We start from the raw sequence: 13,488 nt of genomic DNA on the forward strand, positions 1-13,488 counted from the left end.
ATATATATATATGCAAACAATCGCAGATGGGCAATCTTAATTATACAGGAGAAGCCACGGGAGGATGGAAATCTTTAGCTCAAGTATTTTCACACTTCTCAGTGCATCATCAGGGGCTGTGCAATGTTGCAAGGGAGCAACTAAAGCAGGGAGAGAGGTCTCAGAGGAGCATAGGTGTCACTGGCCTTAGACTGAGACCTCTCTCCCTGCTTTAGTTGCTCCCTTGCAACATTGCACAGCCCCTGATGATGCACTGAGAAGTGTGAAAATACTTGAGCTAAAGATTTCCATCCTCCCGTGGCTTCTCCTGTATAATTAAGATTGCCCATCTGCGATTGTTTGCATATATATATATATATATATATATATATATATATATATATATATATATATATATATATATATATATATATATATATATATATATATATATATATATATATATATATATATATGCAGAAGCCACATGGGGATGTAAATATTTAGCTCTAGATCTTTCACACTGGTGCGTCGTCAGGAGCTATGCAATGTTGCAAGACAACAACAGATAAAATGGAAATTATCTGAGGTAAGGCAGAAGGTATCAGTGGCGAACCATGGTATACATAACTTAATTTACATTTAAATAACAGCACATCGCTGACATATTGAATTTTTATTTTATTAAGTACGTATCCCTCATCGACGGAGGATACACAACATATATATTCCAGCTTTATTATTGTGATTTATATTCATTATTTAACATTTAAATAACAACACATTGCTATTGTTTAATTTTTTGAGGAAAAAAAGTATTACGTAAGTATTCCTCCGCGACGGAGGAGACAATATGGCGGCCAGAGTGAGCAGCAGCAGCTGGATTTTGTGATTTGTGAGACTTTATGCCCCTCCTGGCCCTGCCCTGCGTGTTTATATATACCCGGGGAGATGTATATACCATAGATGTGGTGGGTAGTGGCGGTGGAGGGTATATATATGTGAGTGTTGAGGGTATAATGAAGAGAGTAGTGTAGTGGTGGCTACTGGACGACCTTGTGCTAGTAGGTCATAAGTGTCAGAGTCGTGTATCAGCCACACCTGTCGTTAATGACCTAACTACTACCATACACAACCATCACTATGGCCTTTAACGACTCGGTAAGTAACTTTGACCTCTAGTTACCTCTGTCATAACGCCTAATATCTCTAAATAACCCATATTAACATGTGTTAATGTTAACATGACTGGGGGGGGAGGGGTCACTAACATGATCAATATTCTGTGTTATTATTGTGCTGGTGGTGATGGAGGACCCAGGAGCTGGAGCTCTACCCTGAGCCTTCATCCTGGTGGGGCTGGCCACCTCCCGTGCGTCCACCCTTACAGGTTTAGCGCTCGTTGTAAGGTTGATATGGTAACTGCAGGACGATGAATTGTGTTGATCTGAGGAGGAGGATTAGAGATGATTGGTCATGATTGTTGAGTGGTCTAGTGATTAGTAGTAGTGATTGGTCTGCTATAATGATTAGTGATTGTTGAATTACCTGGTGATGATTGGTAATGATTGGTCTAGTGTAATTGATTGGTCTAGTGATGATTAGTAGTGATTGGTCTAAAATTATTTGTGATTATTGAATGATCTAGTGATTAGTAATGATTGGTCTACTGTAATTGATTGGTCTAGTGATGATTAGTAGTGATTGGTCTAAAATGTGATTATTGAATGATCTAGTGATTAGTAATGATTGGTCTACTGTAATTGATTGGTCTAGTGATGATTAGTAGTGATTGGTCTAAAATGATTTGTGATTGAATGATCTAGTGATTAGTAATGATTGGTCTACTGTAATTGATTGGTCTAGTGATGATTAGTAGTGATTGGTCTAAAATGATTTGTGATTATTGAATGATCTAGTGATTAGTAATGATTGGTCTACTGTAATTGATTGGTCTAGTGATGATTAGTAGTGATTGGTCTATAATTTGTGATTATTGAATGGTCTAGTGATTAGTAATGATTGGTCTACTGTAATTGATTGGTCTAGTGATGATTAGTAGTGATTGGTCTATAATTTGTGATTATTGAATGGTCTAGTGATTAGTAATGATTGGTCTACTGTAATTGATTGGTCTAGTGATGATTAGTAGTGATTAGTCTGTAATGACTTGTGATTATTAGTGATATTCAATGGTCTAGTGATTAGTGGTGATTAATGATATTCAGTGGTCTAGATATTAGTTAGGATTGGACTATGATAATGATTGGTCTATGATTAGTGACACTGAGTGGTCTAGTTATGACTGGTCTGTGATTAGTGGTTATTGAGTGGTCTAGTGATGACTGTCATGTGGTGGTGATTAGTGATAATATTTGATCTGATGATTGGTCTGTGATTAGTCATAGTGATTAGTCTGTGATTAGTCATAGTGATTAGTCTGTGATGATTAATCATGGTGGTGATTGGTCTGTGATTAGTAATGGTGGTGATTATGATTAATCATGGTGGTGATTAGTCTGTGATTAGTCATGATTGGTCTAATAGTGATTGGTAATTGGTTTAATTTGCTCATCTTTTTTCTAAAATAATCTCTGTGATATAATAGATTTTTAATACAGTGTAACTCAAATTCATGGTCATCTTAAGAGTGCAGTTCTCTTATCCAACATTTTGACCAGAGAGCCTTAAGCCAGCAAGGAATAATTTCAGTTACAGTTGTACCTCGAGTTTCGAACAGCTCCCACTCGAACAGTTATGTAAGTGTGTTTTTGTAAGTGTATTTTTGGGGGTCTGAAACGGTCTAATCTAAACCATACCATGGGTGGGGATAGAACCCGCGATCAGTCTCTCTCAAAACTCCAGACCGTCACGTTAGCCACAATAAGATTCGTCCAACTAGGTATATTTCTACACCATAGGTAGGTTAGCACAGGCACCACTGTGACCAAAAATGCAAGTTTTTACAGATGAATCTCCAGCTAGCGTGGCCGTGACGAACTCTAGCTCAAGTCCCCTCAGAGCCATGGTATGGTTTGTTTGCAATCGTGTCATTACGATTTCGTGAATCATGTTAACGGTCTAATCTAATTTACATTATTCCTTATGGGAACAAATTCGTTTGGCAACGGCACTCGAACAGCCTTCTGGGACGAATTATGTATGAAATGTGAGGTACCACTGCATTTGCTAGTTATTGTGTTGTTTAAGTAATAAGATTATTTAGGTACAGGTACACATAAGTACAATTCTCATACATGTGTAAATTACCCACCTGGATAAGCCAAAAAAGTCAGTAACTTATTTGCATTTTTTTTTTCTTTTTTTTACTTGGCACACAGTTTTTAGGATTTTGTCCCATAGCTCGATCACTAGTGCACTCGGCTCTCACACTGAGGTCTGGGGTTCAGTACCCCAGTGCAGCAGGAAACATTGGGATGTCTCCCCTCCAGACACCTACTGTCCATGTTGACCCATCAGTAACATGGGTACCTGGGTGTTAGTGGACTGGTGTGGGTCACATCCTGGGTGTTAGTGGACTGGTGTGGGTCACATCCTGGGTGTTAGTGGACTGGTGTGGGTCACATCCTGGGTGTTAGTGGACTGGTGTGGGTCACATCCTGGGTGTTAGTGGACTGGTGTGGGTCGCATCCTGGGTGTTAGTGGACTGGTGTGGGTCACATCCTGGGTGTTAGTGGACTGGTGTGGGTCACATCCTGGGTGTTAGTGGACTGGTGTGCATCACATCCTGGGTGTTAGTGGACTGGTGTGGGTCACATCCTGGGTGTTAGTGGACTGGTGTGGGTCACATCCTGGGTGTTAGTGGACTGGTGTGGGTCACATCCTGGGTGTTAGTGGACTGGTGTGGGTCACATCCTGGGTGTTAGTGGACTGGTGTGCATCACATCCTGGGTGTTAGTGGACTGGTGTGCATCACATCCTGGGTGTTAGTGGACTGGTGTGGGTAACATCCTGGGTGTTAGTGGACTGGTGTGGGTCACATCCTGGGTGTTAGTGCACTGGTGTGGGTCACATCCTGGGTGTTAGTGGACTGGTGTGGGTCGCATCCTGGGTGTTAGTGGACTGGTGTGGGTCACATCCTGGGTGTTAGTGCACTGGTGTGGGTCACATCCTGGGTGTTAGTGGACTGGTGTGGGTCGCATCCTGGGTGTTAGTGGACTGGTGTGGGTCACATCCTGGGTGTTAGTGGACTGGTGTGCATCACATCCTGGGTGTTAGTGGACTGGTGTGCATCACATCCTGGGTGTTAGTGGACTGGTGTGGGTCACATCCTGGGTGTTAGTGGGCTGGTGTGGGTCACATCCTGGGTGTTAGTAGACTGGTGTGGGTCACATCCTGGGTGTTAGTGGACTGGTGTGGGTCACATCCTGGGTGTTAGTGGACTGGTGTGGGTCACATCCTGGGTGTTAGTGGACTGGTGTGGGTCACATCCTGGGTGTTAGTGGACTGGTGTGGGTCACATCCTGGGTGTTAGTGCACTGGTGTGGGTCACAACTCTGGGTGTTAGTGCATTGGTGTGTGTCACATCCTGGGTGTTAGTGCATTGGTGTGGGTCACATCCTGGGACAAAATTGACTTAATTTGCGCAAAATGTTCTGCGTAACAAGGGGCTTTCTATATAGTTCTATGTCATTGTTGTCAGCTGTGGTCTGTATACCTTGTACATGTACTTTTAGAAATAGATATTATTATTGTATTGCAAATTTCTGAGTGACCTATGTAGTCACAAATACTACTACTACTACTACTACTACTATTACTACTGCTGCTGCATCCAAATTTGGTCTGGTGACCTCACAGATGCAAATTACCAGTGTTACTGCTAGGCCATGACTGACAATATTAGTCGTCCTTAGCCGTTGTATATACACTTCATTGGATTTATTTGTGAAGGAAGGCTCTAATTGTTGACCAGATCATTTATAGGGTGGGAGAGATGAGGTGTGACTTGTGTGACCCGTGGCTGGGTTGGTAGCAGACTCATCTCACACATTGAGGTCTGTGGTTCAGTCCCCAATATGGGTGGAAACAAGACACCTGCTGTCTTTGTTCAGCTAGCAGTAAAATAGATACCTGGGTGTTCATTGACTGGTGTGGGTTGCATCCTGGGCTAAAATTGACCTAATTTGCACAAAATACTCTGCATAACCATGAACTTTCTGTGTAGTATGTCATTGATGTCAGCTAGGCCTGTAATACCGTGGCATGGTTTGTTTGCAATCGTGTCATTACGATTTCGTGAGTCTTGTACATGTACTTGTAGAAATTAAGATATTACTATTATGAGAAGTTTAGCCTGCTCGGGACTCCAATGGAAATACCGTATTTCACGGCTTATGAGACTTGCTTTAGTTTCAATGGCTCGGCATTGGACATAACTGGGATAGCTACAGCCCACTCCACACCCCAAAATTATAGCTCCCATCACTGGCCTTCAGTTTATGGGATGCTGTGTAGTTTTTGGAGACAGACCAACAAGGGGGTGGCACAGCTATATACTACTCAGACCAACTAGAATGTATCACTAATACTTGCACAAGGGATGAACATGGGGAATATATAATAGCTAAATTCAAATCCAAATACCTACAAAAACCTCTCACAGTGATAAACATCTACAGAATTCCACAATCAAACATTAGCCAATTTAGTCAAAACCTAGGAAGTATGATAACTGATGCACGCATGAACAAAGATCACTTACTACTCGCAGGTAACTTCAATATAAATCTCCTGCAAGACCAGGACCCACACGTTACTGAATTCACAAACACAATGAGTAACTGCATGTTGCTACCAACAGTAACAAAACCTACAAGAGTTACAGAGACTAGTGTTTCCCTACTTGACCACATCTGGACCAACACCATATCCCCTTTAAAATCAGGCATAATTACAGATAATACCACAGACCACTACCCTACTTTCCTCATAACAACTCTTGGTAAAATACCCCAAGACACTACTAAAGTCACCTTCAGACTTCACAATGAGACAGCCATTAATAACTTCACAACAGCATTAATAAACATTGACTGGCACACTGAGCTAGAAATCTATACAGATATTGACGAATGTTTTAATAATTTTCTAAAAAAAGACCCAATGCCTTGATAACAAGCACTGCCCTAAAAAAACTAAACAGATGACAGCTATGAGACTGAACAGTCCCTGGCTAACACCCAGCATTCTCAAATCCATAAATACAAAACACCGATATGAAAAACAGTACAGAATGGGTCACATAACCAGAGACCAAACAAAACGTTACTCGTCAATCCTAACCAGCCTGATAAGAAGGGCAAAAAAATTGTATTATGAGAACAGATTATCCAACTTACGAGGTGATATAAAAAAGACCTGGAAGACCCTATCAGAAATTCTGGGAACAAAAAAGATATCACGACATAGCGAAATAAAATTAGCAAAATCAGATGAACCCCAACTCCCACCAACAGAAACAGCAAACAGACTCAATGATTTCTTCTCCACTATAGGTCAAAACCTTGCCAATAATATCCCAAGCTCAGATACCCCACTAAATGACTACCTCACTGGCAACTACCCGAACACACTGTTCCTAGCTCCGACTAACCCATACGAAGTCTCCCTTATTATCAACGCACTGAAAAACAAGGCAGGAGATTTAAATACCTTACCACCCTTTATATACAAAAAAGCGTCACAAGTACTATCACCAATCATTGCAACACTCTTTAACAAATCCATTGAATCCTCCACCTTCCCTACAGTTCTCAAAATAGCAAGGGTCACCCCGATCCATAAAGGAGGAGACCAAACAGAGTTGAATAACTATAGGCCAATATCCAATTTACACCCTCTCTCAAAAATCTTCGAAAAATTAATTCATAAACGAATCCACTCCTACCTCATCTCCCATAACATTCTCAACCCCTGCCAGTTTGGATTCAGGCCTAATAAAAATACTAATGATGCTATTATACACATGCTAGAACATATATACACTGCAATAGAGAAAAAAGAAGTCCCACTGGGGATCTTCATTGACTTACGTAAAGCTTTTGATACAGTTGACCTTGACTTGCTCCACGTAAAATTGTCACACTATGGTATAAGAGGGCACTCCCTCAACTACCTCAAGTCTTACCTCAGCAACAGAAGTCAATATGTGTACGCTAATGGGGCAAGCTCTTCCGCTCAACCAATTACAGTTGGTGTCCCACAGGGAAGTGTCCTTGGCCCTCTTCTCTTTCTCCTATACATAAATGACCTACCAAATGCTTCGCAATTACTCAAACCCACACTTTTTGCAGATGACACCACATACGTCTTCTCTCACCCGAGCCCAGTCACGCTAGCCAATACTGTAAACACTGAATTACAGAAAATATCTACCTGGATGAGGACTAACAAACTTACACTAAACATTGACAAAACCTACTTCATTCAGTTTGGTAACAGAGCTACAGATGTACCTCTTAACATAACGATAAACGGATCACCTATCACAAAGCTAACAGAGGGAAAATTCTTAGGAATCCACCTTGATAATAGACTCAAATTTCATACACATATACAACAAATTTCTAAGAAAATTTCCAAGACTGTAGGCATACTATCGAAGATACGGTACTATGTTCCACAGTCAGCCCTCCTGGCCCTTTATCACTCTCTTATTTACCCCTATCTCACCTATGGAATTTGTGCATGGGGCTCAACAACAACTAACCATCTCAGACCACTAATTACCCAACAAAAGGCTGCAGTTAGAATGATAACAAATTCTCACTACAGGCAGCACACACCACCAATATTCAAAACACTCAACCTACTCACCATACAAAACATCCATACTTATTATTGCACCTATTACATACATAGAACACTTAACTCTGATATTAACCCTCCCCTCAAACATCTCCTTGCCAACCTCAACAGAACACATGACCATAATACAAGGCACAGATCACTCTTTGATGTTCCTCGTGTCCATCTCACACTATGCAAAAACTCAATGCACATAAAAGGCCCTAAAATCTGGAATTCATTACCTGTAAATATAAAAGAAACACTACCTGTTTATAAATTCAAGTCTCTTCTCAAAGTTCACTTACTCACTCAAAACCAAATAAATACTGAATAACTGAACCATGTAAATTGTATATCCTAAATGTTACTCACAATTATATCACACAAATGTTAAACCTAACTTTGTTATTTTTTTAAATACACTACCTAACAGAATACTCCATTCTACTGAATGTACAGCAATGCAAGCAACCATATGACCTGTCTTTGTAATACTCATTTGTGCTTTATAGTTATCTGTTTACAATAATGTTTTATCACTGATTTCATCATTGCTTAGTTAATCTTAAGTTAATTTTAAGCCAGCCCGTAATGCTATGCATATAAGTGGCTTTGGCATGCTGCTCTTACCTGTATTTTTTGTACCTCTGTTTGTATGCTAAAATTTCTAAATAAATAAATAAATGAACATGGAAAAAATGCATCTAATAAGCTGTGAAATACGGTAAGTCACTTTGACACAATCTCTGGGTTATTGTGGTGGGTAATTTACACTGTGGTAATTGTACTTATATGTACCTGTGCCTGAATAAACTTACTTCGTCTGAAATACTGTAGTCAACTCTCTTATAAAGCTCCTCTATATTTTTTTTTTATTAACACACTGGCCGATTCCCACCAAGGCAGGGTGGCCCGAAAAAGAAAAACTTTCACCATCATTCACTCCATCACTGTCTTGCCAGAAGGGTGTTTTACACTACAGTTTTTAAACTGCAACATTAACACCCCTCCTTCAGAGTGCAGACACTGTACTTCCCATCTCCAGGACTCAAGTCCGGCCTGCCGCCGGTTTCCCTAAATCCCTTCATAGTGTGATTTTTGTGAATGCGATGGAAAAAGTGGGCAAAAGTTGAATGGCACTTAGTATGAAGACTTTTCCACAGTAGTTCTGCAAGAGCGCCGACGATTAAAGTGTTGTTCGTGTCTTGCGAACTTGCATCTTTTGTATATGTACCTACAATATAATGATTGCTTTGTTTGTCTTAAAATGTTTTTTAATAAATGCAATACAAATTCTTTTGACATTGTCTTGATTTCAGATTACTACATATACAAAATACATAGAAAATAATCAGGAAGGCCATAGGATGTACAGCATTAAAAATTGTCAAATTTATTAAATTTATATTTATTTTTCACAGGCCTCGCAGTCCCAGGTAAGTATTTACATTGTGTTTAGTAAACATTTTGAACCTTTGATAAACATTTTAACTGGCTAATGGTGTGGGATCGAGTTTTCATTAATGTCAATTCTCTGATAAATCCAAATTTTGAGAATATTTTTCTATTGATTGTAACAGTAATGGACAATTTTCAGATTTGGGACTAAGTCTGTTAAATCTGAAAAAAAATTTACCCAACAGGATGCAACAGTTTTGTCAGGTAAATCTAGATTTGTCCAGGAAAGTCAGTCAGTTCCAGTTTAACAAAAGGTGTTCATTAAATCAAATCAATTGACCCGATGGACTGCAAGATTAGCAGACAATTTTGGATTGAATGGACTTTGTATTATATGTACTTTTGAATGTTGTCCAGCCACAGATTTCGTCCATTTAATGCAAAATCCATTAATTCAGGAATAAACAAACTTTATTTCTATAAGGTGGAATACAGTATATTATACAATAAGGGTGATCAACATACATGGACAGTAGTACCTTGGTACTTGAATAGCTCCCAACTCTAGCAATTTGCTATTCGAAGTCTTTGTTCTGTGAAAAAAAATCGCTCGGTAGTCGACTGTTTGCTCGGCATTCAACCAGACAGACAACCTGCCGGAACTTTGCTGTAAATTATTTCGTGTTTCTTTGCATTTTTTTGGTGTTTTTTTTTTTATATTATTTATATAAATAAGTCACCATGGGGCCTAAGATTAGTGAAAACAGCCAACCGTAAGGAATAATTTACGTTATTCCTTATGGAAAAATTTCGTTCGGCACTCAAACAGATCGGCACTCGAACAGCCTTCTGGAATGAATTAAGTTTGAGTACCAAGGTGCTATTGTATTACTACATTATAAAAAGCCACTTGTTTTGCAAAAGCATGCTGGGGAGATTTAAATTAATTTTAATTAGTTTATATGCTGCTACTGAATTAGTACAATATTCGAACATAGTGTTTAAAATCATTGCTTGATTATTATTATTATTATTATTATTATTATTATTATTAATACTGTTGCGGTCATGCCTTTACTAGTAAAAATATTTTTAAAATATTTGTGTAGTTGACCTGTAGTTGGTTCCAGGGATGGGAGGTTAGGGACTGGGCTGGGGGGGTTATTGACCCCAAAACTCCCTCCAGGTATACCTGGTTAATGATCTGGTCAGTCAGGCTGTTGGTGCTGGCAGTACCTTCCAGTGTTGTCTCTGTGCTAACATCCTGGTTCATTGTTACCACTGGTTCATTGTTGCCACTGGTTCATTGTTACCACTGGTTCATTGTTACCACTGGTTCATTGTTATCTTGCTGGTTCATTGTTATCATACTGGTTAATTGTTACCATACTGGTTCATTGTTACCACTGGTTCATTGTTACCATCCTGGTGGTTCAGCTGTATCATCTTTGTGCTTCATTTGTACCATCCAAGTGCTTCATTCAGGCCTGGTCACAGACCGGGCCGCGGGGGCATTGACCCCCGGAACTCTCTCCAGGTAAACTCCAGGTAATAACATCTTGGTGGTTCAATCATACCTTCCTAGTGGTTTAATTGTTCCAACCTGGTGGCTCAATTGTACCACCCTGGTGGCCTAATTGTACCACCCTGGTGGCCTAATTGTACCACCCTGGTGGCCTAATTGTACCACCCTGGTGGCCTAATTGTACCACCCTGGTGGCCTAATTGTACCACCCTGGTGGCTCAATTGTACCACCCTGGTGGTTTAATTGTACCACCCTGGTGGCCTAATTGTACCACCCTGGTGGCCTAATTGTACCACCCTGGTGGCCTAATCGTACCACCCTGGTGGCCTAATTGTACCACCCTGGTGGCCTAATTGTACCACCCTGGTGGCTCAATTGTACCAACTTGGTGGTTTAATTGAACCACCCTGGTGGCTCAATTGTACCACCCTGGTGGTTTAATTGTTCCAACCTGGTGGCTCAATTGTACCACCCTGGTGGTTTAATTGTACCACCCTGGTGGCTCAATTGTACCACCCTGGTGGTTTAATTGTACCACCCTGGTGGCTCAATTGTACCACCCTGGTGGCCTAATTGTACCACCCTGGTGGCCTAATTGTACCACCCTGGTGGCCTAATTGTACCACCCTGGTGGCCTAATTGTACCACCCTGGTGGCTCAATTGTACCACCCTGGTGGCCTAATTGTACCACCCTGGTGGCCTAATTGTACCACCCTGGTGGCCTAATTGTACCACCCTGGTGGCCTAATTGTACCACCCTGGTGGCTCAATTGTACCACCCTGGTGGTTTAATTGTACCATCCTGGTGGTTTAATTGTACCACCCTGGTGGTTTAATTGTACCACCCTGGTGGCTCAATTGTACCACCCTGGTGGTTTAATTGTTCCAACCTGGTGGCTCAATTGTACCACCCTGGTGGTTTAATTGTACCACCCTGGTGGCTCAATTGTACCACCCTGGTGGTTTAATTGTACCACTCTGGTGGCTCAATTGTACCACCCTGGTGGCCTAATTGTACCACCCTGGTGGCCTAATTGTACCACCCTGGTGGCCTAATTGTACCACCCTGGTGGCCTAATTGTACCACCCTGGTGGCCTAATTGTACCACCCTGGTGGCCTAATTGTACCACCCTGGTGGCCTAATTGTACCACCCTGGTGGCTCAATTGTACCACCCTGGTGGTTTAATTGTACCATCCTGGTGGTTTAATTGTACCACCCTGGTGGTTTAATTGTACCACCCTGGTGGTTTAATTGTACCATCCTGGTGGTTTAATTGTACCATCCTGGTGGTTTAATTGTACCATCCTGGTGGTTTAATTGTACCATCCTGGTTTAATTGTACCATCCTGGTGGTTTAATTGTACCATCCTGGTGGTTTAATTGTACCATCCTCAGCCTCTTCTACCTCAACCACTGCTTCCACAGTGGCTAGTCTTTCCCCTCCCCAGTGATGCATTTTTCATGGCTTGTCTCCCCTTGTGGAGGATCATTGTTGATTTGTAGTCGCCTGTGCCATGGAGATACCTTGATGCTGGTGAAGGGCTCTTGATTCAGGGAGTTGGGGTTGCCCTCTTCTATCTCGGATCACAGCTGGTTACCTCCCATTCTATGGGGTGCTGTGTATCCATTGAGTTTAGCACTTTTTCATGACTGTAGCTCAGTTGGTAGCACACTCGCCTCTCACATTGAGGTCTGTGGTTCGATCCCCAGTACGGGTGGCAACGTTGGGCATGCTTTCTTAAGACACCAGCTGTCCATGTTCTCCTAGCAGTATGTACGTACCTGGGTGTTAGTTACCTCACACCTGCTATCACTGTTCACCTACAGTAAGTAGGTACCTGGGGGTTAGCCAACTGGTGTGGGTCACCTCCAGGGAACAAAATTAACCTAATTTGCCCAAAATACTCTGCATAACCAGGGGCTTTCTGTATAGTGTCAGTGTTGTCAGTTATGGTCTCTATAAGTTGTATCATGTACAGTGGACCCCCAGTTTACGATATTTCATTCCAGAAGTATGTTCAGGTGCCAGTACTGACCGAATTTGTTTCCATAAGGAATATTGTGAATTAGATTAGCCCATTTCAGACCCCCAAACATACACATACAAATACACTTACATAAATACAGTTACATAATTGGTCGCATTGGGAGGTGATCGTAAACCGGGGGTCCAATGTACTTGTAGAAATAAAGATTATTATAACAAGGCTTTTTCAAGTTGCTACATGATCTAAGAATATCTCCATGTGCTGTATGCTCAGTCCCCTCTACCTCAGTGATCCAATAATGGTACAGTATCACTGTATTCCATAGCCAAAGACCCGTTTATTGCAGTGATACAAGAAAGGTATTGCTGTATACCATAACCAAAGACCCATTTATTGCAGTGATACAAGAGAGGTTTCACTGTATACCATAACCAAAGACCCGTTTATTGCAGTGATACAAGAGAGGTATCACTGAATACCATAACCAAAGACCCTTCTAGTTCAGTGGTACAAGAAAAGTATCACTGTATACAATAGCCAAAGACCCCTCTATTTTAGTGGTACAAGAAAGGTATCACTGTATACCATAACCAGAGCTCACTGTATCTCAGTGCTGTGTAAGATATAGTGCAAGGTGATCATCAAAATGAAAAGTAAAAATATATATACCAATGTAAGTGTATGTGTGATTGTGTGCATGTTTGCAAGTACAGTGGAACCCCGGTACTTGATATTAATCCATTCCTGAGAGCTCATTGAATACTGATAATATCGAAAACCG

At 41.1% G+C, this 13,488-nt stretch overlaps 1 protein-coding gene across 2 annotated transcripts in view; it reads left to right on the forward strand.

Moving 5' to 3' along the window:
- Positions 1-816: 816 nt before the first annotated feature.
- The window catches only part of GckIII (Germinal centre kinase III), a 238,108-nt gene continuing 225,436 nt past the window's right edge, over positions 817-13,488 (forward strand). Inside the window, exons 1-2 of one of the 2 annotated variants that reach the window (XM_053790591.2) lie at positions 817-1,140; positions 9,213-9,227. In XM_053790591.2, the coding sequence (XP_053646566.1) occupies positions 1,123-1,140; positions 9,213-9,227 (33 nt within the window). In that variant the 5' untranslated portion in view covers positions 817-1,122. The remainder of the gene's footprint in view (positions 1,141-9,212; positions 9,228-13,488) is intronic. The other variant, XM_053790592.2, reaches the window with a different exon arrangement.

This window comes from Cherax quadricarinatus, chromosome 92 (assembly GCF_038502225.1).
Source record: "Cherax quadricarinatus isolate ZL_2023a chromosome 92, ASM3850222v1, whole genome shotgun sequence".
Taxonomy (NCBI): Eukaryota; Metazoa; Arthropoda; class Malacostraca; order Decapoda; family Parastacidae; genus Cherax; species Cherax quadricarinatus.